Here is a 16,166-nt window from a genome sequence, read left to right on the forward strand (position 1 = left end):
TCCAGACGGGACTGTGGAGAACAAAAGGGGACCGGGCACCTCTCTGCCTGACTAGGGATCCCAGGGACCCATGATTCTGCCTCGGAGCGGCTGAGAAGGGAGTGTAAAGAGCCCGGCCCAGGACCATGCTTCCCTCGGCTGCCTCATGGGGCTCCACCAGGAGGGCTGAAACGGTCCTTCCCTTTGGCTTCTGCCTTTCCAATGCCCGGACAGAACGGAGCAGAGGACGGGGCCAAGCGGCCCAGGGCCCTGAGCCCCGTGCAGTGGGCCCTCACGACGAGAGAGTTCACAAACCAGGCAGAGCCGCAGCCCCTCCCTGCCAGGCAGACCGCCCCGGAGTGGGTGCAGGAGGCGCGTGCACTAGGTGGTCGCGAGCGCACCGCCCGTGCTACGCGTGCCGGGGCCCGGCGACCCAAGGACGTGCCCAGCTCGCGGGGGACCGGTTTGGGGGGGTGGGGGGCGGAGGGTGCGTAGGCACCCGGGCCTTTCCACCCTGGGCGGGCGGGGGAGCGCCTCGGGTCGTACCACCCGCCGGCGGGGGAGCCGCCCCGCGCCTGGCAGCCTCCGAGCGCCGCAAGCCCCGCCCGGCAGGTGGCGGCCCCGCCCCGAGGCCGACGTGCGGAAAGGAACGCGCCGGCCTCGCCCGCGAGGGGCCGCTCGGCGGTGGGCGCGGCGTCCCGTCCCCGGCTCGCGTCCACTGGCTGCGGCCCGGCAGGGCGGGCCCGGCTCGGCCGACCATTGGTTGCGAGACCTGGGCATTTGCATACGGGCCGGGCGCGGGGTTCCGGGCTGGCGGGGGCGCGAGGGGGCCGCGGCCGCCGCCGAAGTTGGGCCGAGAGCCGGCGACGGCCCCGCTCGGGGTCGCAGGTGACGCGCGAGGGGTCCTAGGCTCGCGGGCGGGAACTTGGGCCGGGCAGGGGCGGCGGGCTCGGACCGCCAAGTTGGACGGGAGGGGAGGCGGGGGTCGTGGGTGGGGGACGACTCCTCCGCCCGCACGGCGGTCCCTCCAGGCGCAGGGCAGCCACTGCCCACCGCACACTGCGCTGCTCCGGACCCACTGTGCGTGTGACAGCGGCTGATCTGCCCCTGGGCAGCGCGACCGCCCCGCCCCCTCTGTGACCCTGTGGGGCAGGGGGCGGCCACGTCGGGTCAGAGGGAGCGTGCCGAGGCGGGTGGTAGGCCAGGGCGCTGCGCGGACTAGGTGGGCCTGTCTGCGCCCAGCAGTGGGCCGGGTGGGGAAGACGGGACATTCAGAGGCCTTTGCTGCCCTTCGTATGCGGGGCCTCGGGCCGGACCAGACGCCCTCTCGGAGGGAACTCTCTTCTCCCTGTGTGTCTTAGGATGCCAAGGTACGCAGGGCTCCTGGGACAGTCTTCCTGATGTCGCCAGGCTGAAGGCAGCCCTGGGCAGACACCGGTGTCCTTGTCGGACCCTTGGACGTCAGGACAGGCCCTCCTGAACTAGCCCCTGGGGGGCCACCTCCAGGAACTCTCTTGACGAAGACAGTGGCAGATTTGGCTTTCCTGTGCCCTCTGCCGTGTCAGTGAGGCCACTGATGCCCACAGACACGCCCTCCCAGGGGTGTGGGCTCCTGGAGGCCTGTCCTCCTTGTTGGGTGTTCCTGAATTCACCGTGAAAGTCTTATGGTCGTGGAGCAGTCCCAGAACAGCCTCTGGGCCTGCAGATGCCACAGCGGCAGGTTCTATCCCCTCTCCCAGGCAGTCTGGAGGGGAGCCCCACTTAGTTGGGCCCTTGTGTGGACTTGGACACCCCCAGGAGGGACCCTACCCTAGTCAGCGGTTGATATGGTGTGATGAGTGTCACACCCAGCAGGCTTGGCAGGCCAGGCTCTGCAGGTGGCAGGGAGGCTGTCAGCAGCTTTAGGGTTGAGAACCAACAGTGTGGATTCGCTGCCACTGGCCCAAGACCCTCTGTGAACCAGCCCCTGAAGGGTCAAGTAGGAATCTGAGGTCAGGCAGGGCACCGGTGCCTTCCCCCAAAACACAGTCTGGCCTCAGAGCAACCCCGAGGAGGGCTGCCCTGTACTCACACTGGGCAGTGTCCTGCCCTGCCTTCCCCTGGCTTGAGGGGAGCTAAAGAAAAGGGCAACAGAGGATAAGATGGTTGGATGGCATCAGCGACTCAATGGACATGAGTTTGAGCAAGCTCCAGGAGATGGTGAAGGACAGAGGAGCCTGGCTTGCTGTGGTTCCTGGGGTCGCAGAGATTCAGACACTGCTGAGCGACTGAACGACCACTGGCCTTTCCTCCCCTCAGCACACCCCACAGCGTTGTTTTCAAAGTACAGTTTAAAACTCAAAAGTAAACTTTTCAGCAACTCAAACATTTGCTTAGTGATCTGAAGCACTTCAGGCAACTTGAGGGGGGCCATGTTTTGTTCACTTGGAGAAGGTTCTGCCCCTTTCCCACCCCAGAATGGGCGGGCTGCCTAAGGACCCCCTGTAAGCTGGAGACCGCTCTCAGGGTCCCCAGAGGCAGCCTGGGACCAGGCGCAGATCCCTGGCAGTGATTTCAGAAGGAATGGGTGTCCCTGAAAACAGACACAGACCAGGGGGCAAAAGCCCACCCAGGCCTGTGCCTGCTGTCCTCTGGGGAGTGGGGACGCGCAGGGTACTGGGCAGGGCATAGGCTGGTCCCCCCCTTGCCCCCGTGTGTGTAGGGGAGTCCCTGGATGGCACCTGGCCTTGTGCCCTGCTGGCCGGTGTGCTCAGCTTGGGAGGTGAAAGTACGCTAAGGCTCAGGGCTTGTGCCCGGAGGTCCATCCAACCCTGTGGATGCAGGTGGGGGATCCAGGTGAAGGGAGCAGGCCTCTCGACAGCCCCCAGTCCTCCCACCCAGCACGGGGCCTGAGCAGCCCATGCGTTCAGGGCTGCACCTTGTATGGCCTGTGCTTGACCCTAAGGAGAGTCACAGGTCAGGCAGGAGTGTGGACAGGCATGGGAATGGGTTGGGGGCTCCAAAGAGGAAACTGGGGCCAGAGCCTTTTCATCCCCAGGCCTGTACAGCCACTCCCGACCCTCCTCCAGCTCGGGTAGGAAGGACCTGCTCCTGGTTCTTCCCACAAGCCAGGCACTTGGTGGTCTCCTTGTACTCAGTACTTCACGTCCCCTGCAGTCTGCCCCAAAGAATCAGGGAACACCAGGCCCGGCTCAGGGGCCACCCCAGGAGAAGGGTGAGTCTACCCCAAAGTTGCCCACTCTCACACTAAGCAGGAAGACCCCTGTGATCTAGGCTGTCCTGTCCTCTTCCTCAACGTGCGTAGCTACACCCAGGTCTTGGAGCCCCCCAGGTTCTCGTTGGCGCAGAGCTCGCCTCTCCCAACTGCAACTCTCAGAGCTGGGAGCTGGTGGCCCACTCCAGAGCCAAGGCTGTGGTTCAGACCTCGCCCTGCCCCAATTTCAAGGCTGCAGGCATGCGGCTAAAGCTTCATGCCCGGCTGGGGAGAGGAGGTGGGGTGTTGGAAGGCAGGGCGGCACACCCTCCAGGGGCCAGCAAAGCTCCTGGGGCCTGGCAGACCCAGGAGTCCGGGGCCTGCCCCCGCAAGCTCTCAGGCTCAGGAAACCTGATGGACGGGTCTGGTGTGTCCTTGAATCCTCATATCCAGGAGCCACCCCAGAGGGCGCAGTGCTTCTTGCTGCTGGCGGGGAGCAGACCAGACAGGGAAGTCAGGCAAGGGAGGGGCCTAGACAGAAACCCAGGTCAGTGTCGAGGCTACTTCAGCCTCCCAGACCATCCGACCCCAGGCTGCCAAGGAGAGAAGCTACCCTGCCGCCAGCAAGGAGAGGCCACTCCCCAAGGGTGGGTGGATACAGCTCCAGCTTTGGATTAAATAACCAGGGGTCCCTGGGAGACTTCCGTTTCGGGACCCTTAACTGTGGCTAGCCCCCGGCAGCTCAGCGGCTACTCAGAGACCCTGCAGACCCTGCCCAGTGCAGTCTCAAGACACGCTTAAGCCATGGGAGACCGTTTATTGAGGTTTTAATGTCGGGGTAGGGACCCAGTGTGCACACGGATGTGGGCAAAGATACCTCCCACATGCAAGCACATACCCATAGGTTGAACACAGGGTCTGTGCACCTCCTGTCCCCAACAAAGAGCTGTGGCCTTTGGGGGATATGATCTCAGGGCTGGCCATGCCCCTAGCTTCTGCAGGGTCTTGGCAGATTCGACAAGGACTAGGGCAAGAGTCTTCAGCCCTCCCGTGCCCCCTGCAGCAGGCCTAGGGCTCCAAGGTGTCCCGTCTCAGGCTCCAGGTTCCAGGGCTTCCCCCTGCACGGGGGAAGGAGTCCTCTGTGACCACGGGCTCGCCTCTGTCATCCAGGCTAGGCTAACCTTGTCTGCGGACGTCCACTCTGAGGTGAGAGCTGCTACCTCAAGGAGTTCTGCCTCATGGGGGCAACTGTGGGGAGGACACAGACTTGAGAGGGCTGAAGGGGGTCACTGGAGGACCTCATCCCATCCAGAGGGGGGAGACAGACATACTCTCTGGGCTCAGGCTGGACACAAGGGCCGGACTCCGGGGGTCTCCCGTGAGAGGCTCTTCTCTGGTTGGAGGCAGAAGATCCTGTGGGAAAAGCAAGTCAGCTTGGGGCTGGGCAGGCCCCCCACCGACCTGGCCTCCTCCAGAACTGCTCTGACCTGAGTGCCGGGGGGGCCCCCGTCCGGCCGTGGGGGCGGGGGCAGCGCAGCGCCCGTCTGCTGGATGAACTGCTGGAGGTTGCATTGACGCAGCTCCCGGTTCAGCTCCTCCAGCTCCTGGGCCTGGGCCTGGGGCACACGCGACCCTCAGGCTCTGATTCTGATTTTGAGACCGATGCCCACTCCCCCACCCCCCCCTGCGCTGGGGATACAGGCTCACCTGCAGGGCGTGTTCGGCAGCCTCCAGAGCCCGGCCCACCAGGGCGAGACTGCCCTGCACCTCCATGCTTTGCCGCTCCTGGGTGGCCAGGTCCTGGCGCAGGCGTTCAGCCACAGACGCTGTGGGTGAGGAGGGCCTAGGGGCCTCTGCAGCCAGATGTAACTCGGCCTCCAGGGCACGGGCCTGGGCGTCCAGGGCCTGCAGTCTAGCAGCGTGCTCAGCTGTAGCTGCGCTCAGCGCCTGCAGGCGGGCCTGTGCCTCGCGCTCCCGGGCCTGCTCCCGCCGCAGCTCCTGCTCCCAGAAGGCCTCCTGGCCCAGCTCCGCTGCGTTCCTGCGCACCCTTTGCTCCAGACCCTGCAGGTCTGCACAGCAGCCTGGCACAGGCACTACTGGAGCCAGAGGCTCGGGTGGCACAGGGCCGGGGGCCTGCCCAGAGCACCCCAGGCTGAAGGTCAGTGGTTTGCAGGGCTCACGGTCCAGTGCTGGTCGAGGCTTTGGGGGAAGGCTGGCTCGGATAGGGCAGCGCTCAGGGGGAGGGCAGCTGTCCGAGGAGGGCCTCCCAGCGAGGCTGGGTCCCGTCCGCCTCAGGACAAACTGGACATCGCTGGCAAACTGTCCGCAGGTCGCTTGGGCGCCCACAGGACATTCCTGGGGTAGCAGCTGCCGCTCCTTCTCTCTGAGGCGCTGCACGAGCACAAAGCGGCCCGTCTGGCCTGGAGTCGGGGAGAGGGGTCAGTCAGCCCACATCCCTTACCTTCAGTCCATCTGGCTCGAGCAGCTGGGGGAAGGCAAGAGGAACCAGCAGCAGCCCCACCCTCCCGGGGTCCAGATGGGGCCCCGAGGCCAGGCCCCACGCAAGCGCACCTGCTGGGCCGATCTGTGCTCAGGAACTCACCTATGGCTTGGGCTAGTGCAATGACCACTTCTTGACAGGTGGTCTGCTCTGAAACCCCACAAACCACGCGCTGGATGCCGTCCACCCACACCTTCAGCTCCATGGCCGCCAGTCCTGAGAGCATGCCTGTCCTGCAGCGAGGGCGAGGGCCACGGGGTCAGGCCCCGCCTGGCCCCAACTCAGCTTGACCGGCTCTTCCTCCTCAGGCCTGCCCCGCACCCCGGAACTGGCTCGGGACTGCTGCCCCTCGGCATCTGGTGCGCAGCCCCACACGGAGGCCGCACATTCCTGGGGGTGGGGCAGCAAAGGCCAGTGCCCACCCCCCCCCAACAGAGAGGGAACCAGGGGGCCCTCCCGCAGCGCTCGGAGGCTGCCCCACTTCCCAGCCTGCTCTCGGCCGGCCCCACTCCCGGAACCAAGCAAATCATTAACCAGACCGGGCCACCCGGCTTGAAGGGCACAGCCCCTCCCGCGGGGCGTCTGCGCGCAGCCCTCGGCACCGGAGACCCGCCGCACCCGGCGCGGGCGGCCCCTCCCTGCTACCGCGCGGCCCCGCGCTCGCGGCGAGGCCGCGGTCCCAGCTCGCAGCGGGTGCAGGTGCGGCGCGGCCCCCTCGCCGGCCCGACTCGCGCCCCTCTGTCGGAGTCGCAGTCCAGGGCCGCGCCCTGCGCCGCGAACGCCCCGGAACTCGGCGCGGCTCACCTGGACGCTAACCGGCCTCCGGAATCCGGACGCAGACTGGCTGCTGCCAGGCTCCGGGCGCCGCCGCAACCTGCCGCCTCCAGCGCCGCGGGAGCGCCCCGGCCCGCCGCCCCATTGGCTCGCCGCCCGCGCGCCCCGCCCCTCGAGCCCCCATTGGCTGCACCGCGCGCCCCGCCCACTCCGTGCCTACGCCCATTAGCCACCTACGCAGAGCCTCTCCCCTGGGCCTCCCCATTGGCTCCCCGCCCGCCCCGCCCCCGGCGGCGCCCAGGTGTGGGCGGGGCTCGGCGGCGCCGGGGGCCGAGAGCGCCCGGGTCCACGCGCGCCCCGAACCGGCTCACCGCGCGGAAGAGCGCTGCCTTCCGCGGCGCAGGCGGCGCGTGGGGCAGGTGCCTGGCCGCGCGTCCTGGCTGACTTTCGCAGAAGCCGTCCCGTCTGATGAGTCTCCCGCCTAAGGGAGGGGGCGCCGGCCCGGGACCCCTCGAGCCTGGCTTGCACCCAGGAGGGCAACGGGGCTCACACCGCCCCTCCCCTCGCCTGGGGCGCGATGGGACGCGCGGGAGTCGGGGGGCTCAAGACGGGAGGGAGTGGAGCAGGTTGGCCGCTGGTCCTCTCCAGCTGCTGCCAGACTGACAATCCTGATGGGGGAGGGGGCCGCCAAGAGGTTGCCTGGGACAAAGGCCTTGGGCTCTTTGTCTGAGGCTCAGTGGGGCCCAAGGCTGGTCCGAGCTGTAAACACACTCCTCCGCCAGGCGAGTCCTGCTGTTCTGCCCGGAGACCCCAGGCCGGCGCGGCAGCAGGCGTCCCTCATCCTCTCAGTGCTGTCTGTGTGGATCAGCAGCAAGGACGTCTGGAACCTGCACTGCCCAAGTCAGACTGGCCCAGAGCGGGGGTTTCTCCCTCCTGCCCACCCCAAGCCCTGCAGGAGCAAAAGCTGAAAGTCTGAATGAATGCATGGTGAGGGAATGAAGGTGGGTGGGAGTGGAGCAGAAAGTAGAGGGCATGGTCTTATGGGTCAGGTCTGGGGCTCACTTTTGTCCAGGTCCAGGGGCAAGGGAACCATTTGTTATTGTTTCAGCCCCTAAGTCGTATCCGACTGACTCTGTGACCCCATAGACTGTAGTATGCCAGGCTCCTCTGTCCTCCACTATTCCCCCAACTTTGTTCAAATTCATGTGCATAGAGTTGGTGATGCCATCCAACCACCTCATCCTCTGTCACCCCCTTGTCCTTTTGCTTTCAATTTGTCTCAGAACCAGGGCCTTTTCCAGTGAGTTGGTTCTTCGCATCAGGTGGCCAAAGTATTGGAACTTCAGCTTGAGCATCAGTCTTTCCAGGGAATATTCAGGATTAATATACTTTCTTCTCTAGCACAAAAATTTGACAGCATCAATTCTTCTGGTCAGCTGAAGGCTCTCAGCATTCTTCATGGTCCAACTCTTACATCCACACATAACTACTGGAAAAACCATCAGTTCCGTTCAGTTCAGTCGCTCTGTCGTGTCCGACTTTGCGACCCCATGGACTGCAGCACACCAGGCCTCCCTGTCCCGCACCAACTCCCAGAGCTTGCTAAAATTCATGTCCATTGAGTCGGTGATGCCATCCTGCCATCTCATCTTCTGTCATCCACTTCTCCTGCCCTCAGTCTTTCCCAGCATCAGGTTCTTTCCAATGAGTCAACTCTTCCCATCAGGTGGCCAAAGTATTGGAGCTTCAGCTTCAGCATCAGTCCTTCCAATGAACATTCAGGAGTGATTTCCTTTAGGATGGACTGGTTGGATCTCCTTGCAGTCCAAGGAACTCTCAAGAGTCTTCTCCAACACCACAGTTCAAAAGCATCAATTCTCCAGCACTCAGCTTTCTTTATAGTCCAACTCTCACATCCATACATGACTGATGGGAAAACCATAACTGACTAGATGGACGTTTGTTGGCAAAGTACTGTCTCTGCTTTTTAATATGCTGTCCAGGTTGGTCATAGCTTTTCTTCCAAGGAGCAAGTGTCTTTTAATTTCATGGCTGCTGTCACCATCTGCAGTGATTTGGGAGCTCAAGAAAATGAAATCTGTCACTGCTTCTACATTTCCCCCCTTCTGTTTGCCATGAAGTGATGGGACTGGATGCCATGATTTTAGTGTTTTTGAATGTTGAGCTTCAAAGCAGCATGTTCGCTCTCCTCTTTCACCCTATCAGGAGGCTCTTTAATTTGTCTTTGCTTTCTGCCATTAGAGCTGTATCATCTGTATATCTGCTCCTGCTGCTGCTAAGTCGCTTCAGTCGTGTCCGACTCTGGGCAGCCCCATAGACGGCAACCTACCAGGCTCCTCTGTCCCTGGGATTCTCCAGGCAAGAACACTGGAGTGGGTTGCCATTTCCTTCTCCAATGCATGAAAACTAAAAGTGAAAGTGAAGTCGCTCAGTCATGTCCGACTCTTCGAGACCCCATGGACTGCAGCCTACCAGGCTCCTCCATCCATGGGATTTACCAGGCAAGAGTACTGGAGTGGGGTGCCATTGCCTTCTCCAATGCATATCTGAGGTTGTTGAAATTTCTCCCAGCAATTTTGATTCCGGCTTGTGATTTCTCCAGCCCAGCATCTTGCATGATGTGCTCTGCATAGAAGTTAAATAAGCAGGGTGACAATATACAGCCTTGACGTACTCCTTTCCCAATTTGGAACCAGCCCATTATTCCATGTCCGGTTCTAGCTGTTGCTTCTTGACCTGCATACAGATTTCTCAGGAGACAGGTAAGGTGGTCTGGTATTCCCATCTCTTGAGGAATTTTCTGCAGTTTTTTTGTGATCCACACAGTGAAATGCTTTAGCATAGTCAATGAAGCAGAAGTAAATGTTTTTCTGGAATTCTCTATGATCCAGCAATGATCCAATGGATATTGGTGATTTGATCCCTGGTTCCTCTGCCTTTTCTAAATCCAGCTTGAACATCAGTTTTCAATTCACATACTATTGAAGCCTGGCTTGAAGAATTTTGAGGATGACCTTGCTAGCACGTGAGATGAGTGCAATTGTGTGGTAGTTTGAAGATTTTCTGCAATTTCCCTTCTTTGGGATTGGAATGAAAACTGACCTTTTCTAGTTCTGTGGCCACTGCTGAGTTTTCCAAATTTGCAGGCAGAATGAGTACACCACTTTAACGGCATCATCTTTTAAACTTTTTAAATAGCTCAGCTGGAATTTCATCTCCTCCACTAGCTTTGTTTGTAGTGATGCTTCCTAAGGCCCACTTGACTTCACACTCCAGGATGTCTGGCTCTAGGTGAGTGATCACACCATTGTGGGTATCCAGGTCATTAAGACCTTTTTTTGTGTAGTACGTCTGTGTTTTCTTGCCACCTCTTCTTAATCTCTTCTGCTTCTGTTAGGTCCTTACTATTTCTCTCATTTATCACGACCGTCTTCACATGAAGTGTTCCCCTGGTATCTCCTGCTTTCTTGAAGAGACCTCTGATCTTTCCCATTCTGCCATTTTCCACTGTTTCTTTGCAGTGTCCGTTTAAGAAGGCCTTCCCGCCTCTCCTCGCTTTCTCTGGAACGCTGCGTTCAGTTAGATGCCACTGTTGTCGTTGTCTGTGTCCCAAGGCTCCTTACAGCGGCCCTAGTGCTGTGGGCGAGTGCCGGGAGGGAGGCTTCTGTACTGGGGGTCAGGCAAAGGCACAGCAGTCAGTAAGGCAAACGGGCAGGGGAAGGCATGGAAGGGGGCCCGCTGCTGGCCAGAGTGCAGCAAGCCGCTCTCCCAGGTCCTCAGGGCTCTCCCTTCCCTTTCCCCAGATGGCTGGGCCCCAGTGAGGTCACGTGCTTCGCAGAGCCAGCCTTCTGCCCTGTGGACACACTCACAGAGCAGTGGTGCCCCCAGCACCCGCCGACTGCCTGGGTCAGCCAGGGAGGGCCCACGGGAGCCTCCCCAGGGCTGGCTGGGGCTGTTGAGCTGAGCGGTGATGGCGGCAGGCCCTGTGGGTCACTCTGTGTCCCCTGGGTCTGCTGAGGTTAGCTGGGCTGTCGGTCAGCCCCTCACAGCTGCTCCTTCAGGCTAGCCAAGGACGGGGCCAGGGTGCACCTGGGGCCCTGGTCTGGGTCTCCCTGGAGGCTCCTGGTAACAAACAGCCCCTCCCCTCTGGCTGCTGGTATCCATGGCAACCCTGTAGAGCCTTTCTCTCCCCAGGCCTGCTTGGACCTCAGGCCTCAGGTGAGTGTTGGGGAGGACCCTGGCTCTGAGGGGACAGAGCCTGCACCAGTGAAGGACCAGCACCTCTGGGGGCCCGTGCTCTAGGCTGGGGGAGCAGGCGCCCAGGTCCTGGAGGCAAGGGTGACAGGGAAGAGAGGACAGGGAACGGCCGAGCACCCACCGACGTTATGCCAGGGCTGGGGGTGGCCTGCTGCCTTGGCCTGCTCAGAAACGCGCAGGTGTAGATACTCAGGTGACTGGTAGCGTGCCATTCAGTGGGGCAGACACACACGCACACCCACATACACACACGCGCACCCACATACACACACGCGCACCCACATACACACACGCGCACTCACATACACACACGCGCACCCACATACACACACGCACACTCACATACACACACGCACACTCACATACACACACGCACACCCACATACACACACGCGCACCCCTTCTTGGAGAGTGGCACCCCGTGAACCAGCAGTGCCGTCTGGGGCCGGCATACACGAGGGTGGCTGTGTAAGGAGAGCCCTGCAGGGTGCAGGGCAGGCCCGGTGCAGCCCTACCACCCCTCCTCCCAGCGCCCCCAGCGACATCAAGAATGGCCCCCAAGTCTTGTCAGGAGGCTGAAGATGCTGAGGAAGAGGCTCTCCCATCCCTGGTTGACCGAGAACCAGTGAGTGGCCACGTGGGGCCTCCAGCAGGCGCCGCTGCAGACCCAGTGGCTCCCACACACCCTCAGAATGCCAAGCCCAGCTCCACCAGGATGGTCTCCTCCATCAGCCTGCAGTAAGGAGGGGAGGGGTGTGGTCGGCGGCTCGGGTCAGGCCAGCCAGACAGTAGGGCCTGACCGAGCAGCGAGGGCGGCTGGTGTTTCAGGCCGGCCTTGGAGTCCCTGGACCCCCGCGCCCTGCGGCTGCTCTGGGGGCAGAGAGAGTTGGAGATCCAGGCCCTGCGGTGGGCCGTCCAGCATCAGCGCGCAGCCCGGCGCCGCCACATCCTGCAGGAGGTGGCTGGGCTTCCAGCCGAGAGGTCAGTGGTGTCCACTGGTCCCCCACCCACTAGTCCCCGGCCCGGCCCTAGCCTGGGGTTTATGTCTGACTCCAACGTCAGCTACCAAGCCTGACCCCAGCCCTGACCCTGACCTGCGCCTCTGTCCCCAGTCCTTACCTGGCTCTGATCCCCTGCCCTAACCTTGCTGCTGCTGCTGCTAAGTCGCTTCAGTCAGGCCCGACTCTTAGTGACCCCATGGACTGCAGCCTACCAGGCTCCTCCGTCTATGGGATTTTCCGGGCAAGAGTACTGGAGTGGGGTGCCATTGTCTTCTCCGCCCTAACCCTAAAGAAGTTAATACACTGTGAACCACCCAGACCCTAGCCCCCAAGCATGTTGATGGGTGTTGAACCCAGCCTAGACCCGGCCTCCAACGCAGACCTCTTCAGGGCCTGACCCGCCTGCCTGGCCTGGGCATCCTAAGTGAAGAGGCTGCGGACCCAGAGGTGGGGCTGCTGAGACTACCCCTCCCCCAGGAGCTCAAGAAGTCAGGAGAAGTTCCTGCAAAACCAGGTCCAAAAGCTGACTTTGGAGTTGAAAGCACAGAAGGAAAAGGCCCAGCTGGTGAAGGGCAAGAGGGATCAGGGAAGGGGGTGGGGTGGGGGGTGAGGCCCAAGCCAGGGTGGGGCAGGCTGGGGTCGGGTCGGTGGAAGGCCCCACCCACTGCTGACCCGTTTGAGCAGGAGAAGAAGCTCCTGGAGGAGCGGCTGCAGCAGACCGGGGACGCGCTGCAGCAGCTGGAGGCTGAGCTGCAGGCCTTCCAGAAATCCTGCCTCCTGCAGCTGGCCCACTCCTCCTGGGTGGGCCGCGTGCTGCGGTCTTCCACGGGCAGTGTGGAGGTAAGCCTGCCTATGGGCGGCCCCCCAGCCCACCCTCCTTGGTCGGCTGGCTGTCCCCTTCAGACTGGTGCTTCCACTCAGGGGCCTTGGCCTCCCTGGAGGCCTGCCTCCTGGACCAGGGACGAGCAACCAAGCCTGTGGTCCCTCCCACCTGGCTCTTAGCAAGCGTGTGCCTCAGGTGTGGGGAGGCTGGAGGGCAGAGTGGCCTTGGGCAGAGGGGTGTGCTCCCCACCCGCAGCCCCTGCCTGCTGGCCTCCTGTCCCCTTTGCAGGTGGTGACCGCAGAGACCCTGATGGACCTCAGTGACTTCTCTGAGAATGATCAGGCCCCTGCTGCTGGGGAGGTAAATGAGGCCCTCCAGGTATGTTCTTGGACCTGCAGTCCTGCAGGAGGGTCAGGTCACCTGCCTGTTGCTCCCTGGCCAGGGTTTCCGGCTGGAGGATGTGGACTGGAACAGCATTGCCCACCGGTACCCCAACCTCTTCACCAACCTCGAGTCCAACTCAGATCAAAAGTAATTGCCCTGGATGAGGACCCCTCAGGGGGTAGGGAGAAGAGGGGAGGGCCTGCCTTGGCTGGGACGAACCAAAGTCCAGGTTCCATCCTTTAGTGTCCATGGACAGGTCATCTAAACCTTCCAAGCGTCAGTTCTCTGACCTGCAGCTTGTAGTCAGGGATGAAGGGAAATCGTTCTGGGGCCATCTCTGTCTACCCATGAGCCCTTTGCCCAGGTGGGGTCCTAGGGGCTGGGGCCACAACTTGGTGGGCCCTGCCCCCATCTGATGGAGGTCAGAAGGGGGCAGAGCTGGTGTCCAGGAGCCAGAGGCCTGGGCAGCAAGTTGGTCATGACCTGCAGGCACGCCCGGACCCCGCAGCTCCCAGCAGCCTCACCGCCTGACCAGCGGAGCTCAGAGCTGTGCTGTAGGCACCAGGAGCACAATCTCAAGAGTGTCGAGTGGAGCTCCCTGCCCTTGGCGGGCACCAGCAGCTCTGGGGGTGCCGACTCTGAGTCCAGCAACAGCCAGCGGGCAGCGCATAATCGGGTGCATAAAGTCACAAGGGACCGTCCCCCAGTGCCTGGCCGCACTGCCAAGCAGGTGGAGGCGCAGGCACAGAGCCTCTGCAGGGACGGCCAGGCAACATCTGCAGGTGGAGCGGGGCGGGTCTCCCCTGGTTTCTTCCCCTTCCCACACCTGCAGGACTGTGCTCTCTGCCCCAAGCCCCGAAGGACACCCCCTAACCTGGCTTCCAGGTTCCCAGTTGGAGGCAGCGACCTCCTGGCTTCCAGTCCCAGCTGGAGGCAGCAGGGCCCCCAGCCCTGTCCCCGGGTTAGGGCGGGCTCGGAGGGCTCCTGCCGCTGCCTCGGTGCCCTGGCTCGAGCCCACTTGCCACCCCAGCCCCCGCCAAGTACTGCACAGTGTCCCTCCGCTTCTCCCAGGGGCCGGGGCCCACCACCCCTCCTGCCCGGACCTGATCCCTACTGCTGCTCCTCTCCCACGTGGACCTTCGGGGCACTGCGGGCCGGGTCCAGCCTCACAGGAGATGTCCTCGGTGGACCCTGGACCCTCCAAACTGGGGTTCCCCTCCCAGGCAGTCCGCCTCTCCGTGCATCTCCAGAACACCCACTCAGACGAGCAGGGCGAGAATGGCCAGAAGCCTGAGTCTGGGGTGGACTCCCATCTCTGGCATTCCAGGCGCTGTCCAAGGTGAGGAGGGGACCCAGCTGGGACTGCAGGGTCGGGTCTCCTAGAGGGACCCTTGGCGGGAGGGACCCCACTGACTTGGCACAGCGCCCCTGCCTGCGCTCCAGCCCCAGCCCCACGGGCTCCTGCCTGAAGATCATGGCGGTGAGCCGCCGCCAGAGGTTCGTGCGCATCCTCAACCAGTCGCCGGAGGAGACGGTGGACCTGGGCGGCTTCGTGCTGCAGCAGCTGGTGCTCGACTTCCCCGTGTGCCTGTACCGCTTCCCGCCCAGCACCCTGCTGGCTCCGCGGCACCACGTCACGGTGCGCCCCGCTCCCCGCTCCCCCCGCCCCTCAAGGCCCAGCCCTCCAGCGGCCAGCCCTTCACCCGGTGCCCCCCGCCCCCCGGCTCTTCCCAGGTGTGGGGTGAGGGGCCCTGCAGTACCAGGCGGCAGCAGCCCTCCTCCTTGGGCCAGGAGCCCGTCCACTTCTACTCCAGCCGAAGTTGCGTGACCCTCCTCCTGAACCCCCAAGGCGAGGTCAGATCGGGTCCCAGCGCGGGTGGGGGAACGGGCGGCTTTGTGGAGTAGGGGTGATTTCCGTGTTTCCCACGGCCTCTTAGGTCCTCAGCGAGCACCAGTCCCCACACTGCGTGACCCCAGTGTCCAGGATCTTCGCAGACAACACCGATTTGTCCATCGACTGTTTCCCACTCTCAGAGGCCCGGCCTGGAGCTGACCTTGCGGAGCATCAGCCCCAGCCTCGACCCCTGCGCAAGGGTCGGGTTCGGGAGGCCCGGGCTGGGCGCCGGAGGCCGGGGTGGGGACCGCGGGTCCCTCGGTGCCTGCTTCCTCCCCAGGCCCGGACTGGCAAAGACCCCAGACTCCCTGCTGGGACTGCCCCCCACCTCCCCAGGTCCCACCCTTCCGCCTGTTCTGGACTCCCCTCAGGTCTTCCACCTCCCCAGGCCGCGTCTGCCCCGGGACCACCCCTTCCTGCTGGCAGGCTGTCTCTCACGACCCCTCCCTACCTCGCCAGGCCAAGGGTCCAATTGCCCCGCCTGAGTACCATCAAGCTCCTCCGCCAGCGGGAGGCGCCAGTATGGCCCGAGGACGTGGCCCAGGCCCACCCAGAGCTCTTGCCCGCCATCCCCATCCCCGGTGAGTGCGCAGCTGGGAGGAACGTGAAGGAGGGGCGGCCGGCAAGGAGGGGGCGCCCGGCCGACCCCACCCATCTTCTTCCCAGCAGAGGTCGGGGTGGGCCTCCAGGACTGCCGGGGTAGGAAGGAGCACAAAATCCGGGTGAGTGCTCCGCCCCGCCCCGCCCTCCGGCCCCGCCCCACCAGGCCCCGCCTGCCCTCAGGCCCCGCCCCATCGCCGGCCCCGCCCTCCGGCCCCTCCGCCCATCCCCCCTCCCTCATACCCCTTCCCACCCTCCGGCCCCGTCCCTCCGCTAGGCCCCGCCCCCTCCCATCCAGCGGCCTTCGGGCTCCGCCCCCCGCCAGGTGTGCCGGAAGAGGGTGGACCGTGGCTGTCCCATGGTGGCGCTGTCGGTGCAGAGCACGGCTGAGAGCAGGTTCGGCTTCCGCTTCCTCAGCTGCCCGCCCATCACCGCGGACACTCGCTGGCCGCTGTAGGGCCGGGCCTGGCGGCAGTATCGGCACCTGCGCCCCCACGTCTCCACGACTGTGGCGGTGGGGCAGGAAGAAAGCACGGGAGGCAGACGGTGCCGGCTGTATAATTTATTGAACGCCGCCTACCAAGTAAACCACATTTCTGTACACCTGAGAGTCGAAAATGATTCCTTTGGTTTCCGGGAGGAGGGAGCTGGTCGTCCCATCCCCACGCAGGGAACCCCACCGGTCCACCAGGGTTGGCCAGCGGCAAGTGCCTCTACTTGGGACCGCAGCAGCCCAAGGG

At 63.2% G+C, this 16,166-nt stretch overlaps 2 protein-coding genes across 14 annotated transcripts; one reads left to right on the forward strand and one right to left on the reverse strand.

The window, feature by feature from the left end:
• Positions 1–3,969: 3,969 nt before the first annotated feature.
• RASSF7 (Ras association domain family member 7) lies at positions 3,970–6,571 on the reverse strand. The gene is made up of 6 exons (XM_027959968.3): positions 6,477–6,571; positions 5,775–5,905; positions 4,880–5,592; positions 4,660–4,788; positions 4,504–4,585; positions 3,970–4,420 (listed from the first exon to the last, which is right to left on the reverse strand). The coding sequence occupies exons 2-6, from the start codon at positions 5,896–5,898 to the stop codon at positions 4,389–4,391; spliced, it is 1,080 nt and encodes a 359-aa protein (XP_027815769.1). The 5' UTR covers positions 5,899–5,905; positions 6,477–6,571; the 3' UTR covers positions 3,970–4,388.
• A 200-nt stretch (positions 6,572–6,771) lies between these two features.
• Positions 6,772–16,029, forward strand: LMNTD2 (lamin tail domain containing 2). Of its 13 annotated transcripts, none has more exons than XM_060404173.1 (15): positions 6,772–9,229; positions 9,666–9,758; positions 11,255–11,462; positions 11,553–11,705; positions 12,203–12,290; positions 12,410–12,565; positions 12,837–12,908; positions 12,991–13,079; positions 13,422–13,714; positions 14,004–14,271; positions 14,376–14,571; positions 14,667–14,786; positions 14,870–15,407; positions 15,493–15,548; positions 15,704–16,029. In XM_060404173.1, exons 3-15 carry the CDS (start codon positions 11,275–11,277, stop codon positions 15,881–15,883), a joined length of 2,397 nt encoding a protein of 798 aa, XP_060260156.1. In that variant the 5' UTR covers positions 6,772–9,229; positions 9,666–9,758; positions 11,255–11,274; the 3' UTR covers positions 15,884–16,029. The 13 variants fall into 13 exon arrangements, 11 of the variants coding, with proteins under 11 accessions (XP_060260156.1, XP_060260157.1, XP_042093656.1 ...); XM_060404174.1 differs by having other exon boundaries at positions 9,695–9,758; XM_042237722.2 differs by having other exon boundaries at positions 6,772–11,462; positions 14,870–15,066; positions 15,286–15,407.
• Positions 16,030–16,166: the final 137 nt, after the last annotated feature.

This window comes from Ovis aries, chromosome 21 (genome assembly GCF_016772045.2).
Source record: "Ovis aries strain OAR_USU_Benz2616 breed Rambouillet chromosome 21, ARS-UI_Ramb_v3.0, whole genome shotgun sequence".
In the NCBI taxonomy this organism is placed as follows: Eukaryota; Metazoa; Chordata; class Mammalia; order Artiodactyla; family Bovidae; genus Ovis; species Ovis aries.

Excerpts from the sequence above, each read along its gene's own strand:
- RASSF7 (XM_027959968.3), bottom strand. The coding sequence starts at position 5,898 with ATGCTCTCAGGACTGGCGGCCATGGAGCTGAAGGTGTGGGTGGACGGC. Across the intron at positions 5,593-5,774 it reads TGCACTAGCCCAAGCCATAG|GCCAGACGGGCCGCTTTGTG; the intron begins GTGAGTTCCTGA and ends CCCCGACTCCAG. Across the intron at positions 4,421-4,503 it reads GTCCAGCCTGAGCCCAGAGA|TTGCCCCCATGAGGCAGAAC; the intron begins GTATGTCTGTCT and ends TCCTCCCCACAG.
- LMNTD2 (XM_060404171.1), top strand. The coding sequence starts at position 11,275 with ATGGCCCCCAAGTCTTGTCAGGAGGCTGAAGATGCTGAGGAAGAGGCT. Across the intron at positions 13,080-13,421 it reads GAGTCCAACTCAGATCAAAA|GCACGCCCGGACCCCGCAGC; the intron begins GTAATTGCCCTG and ends CATGACCTGCAG. Across the intron at positions 15,408-15,492 it reads GCCCGCCATCCCCATCCCCG|CAGAGGTCGGGGTGGGCCTC; the intron begins GTGAGTGCGCAG and ends TCTTCTTCCCAG.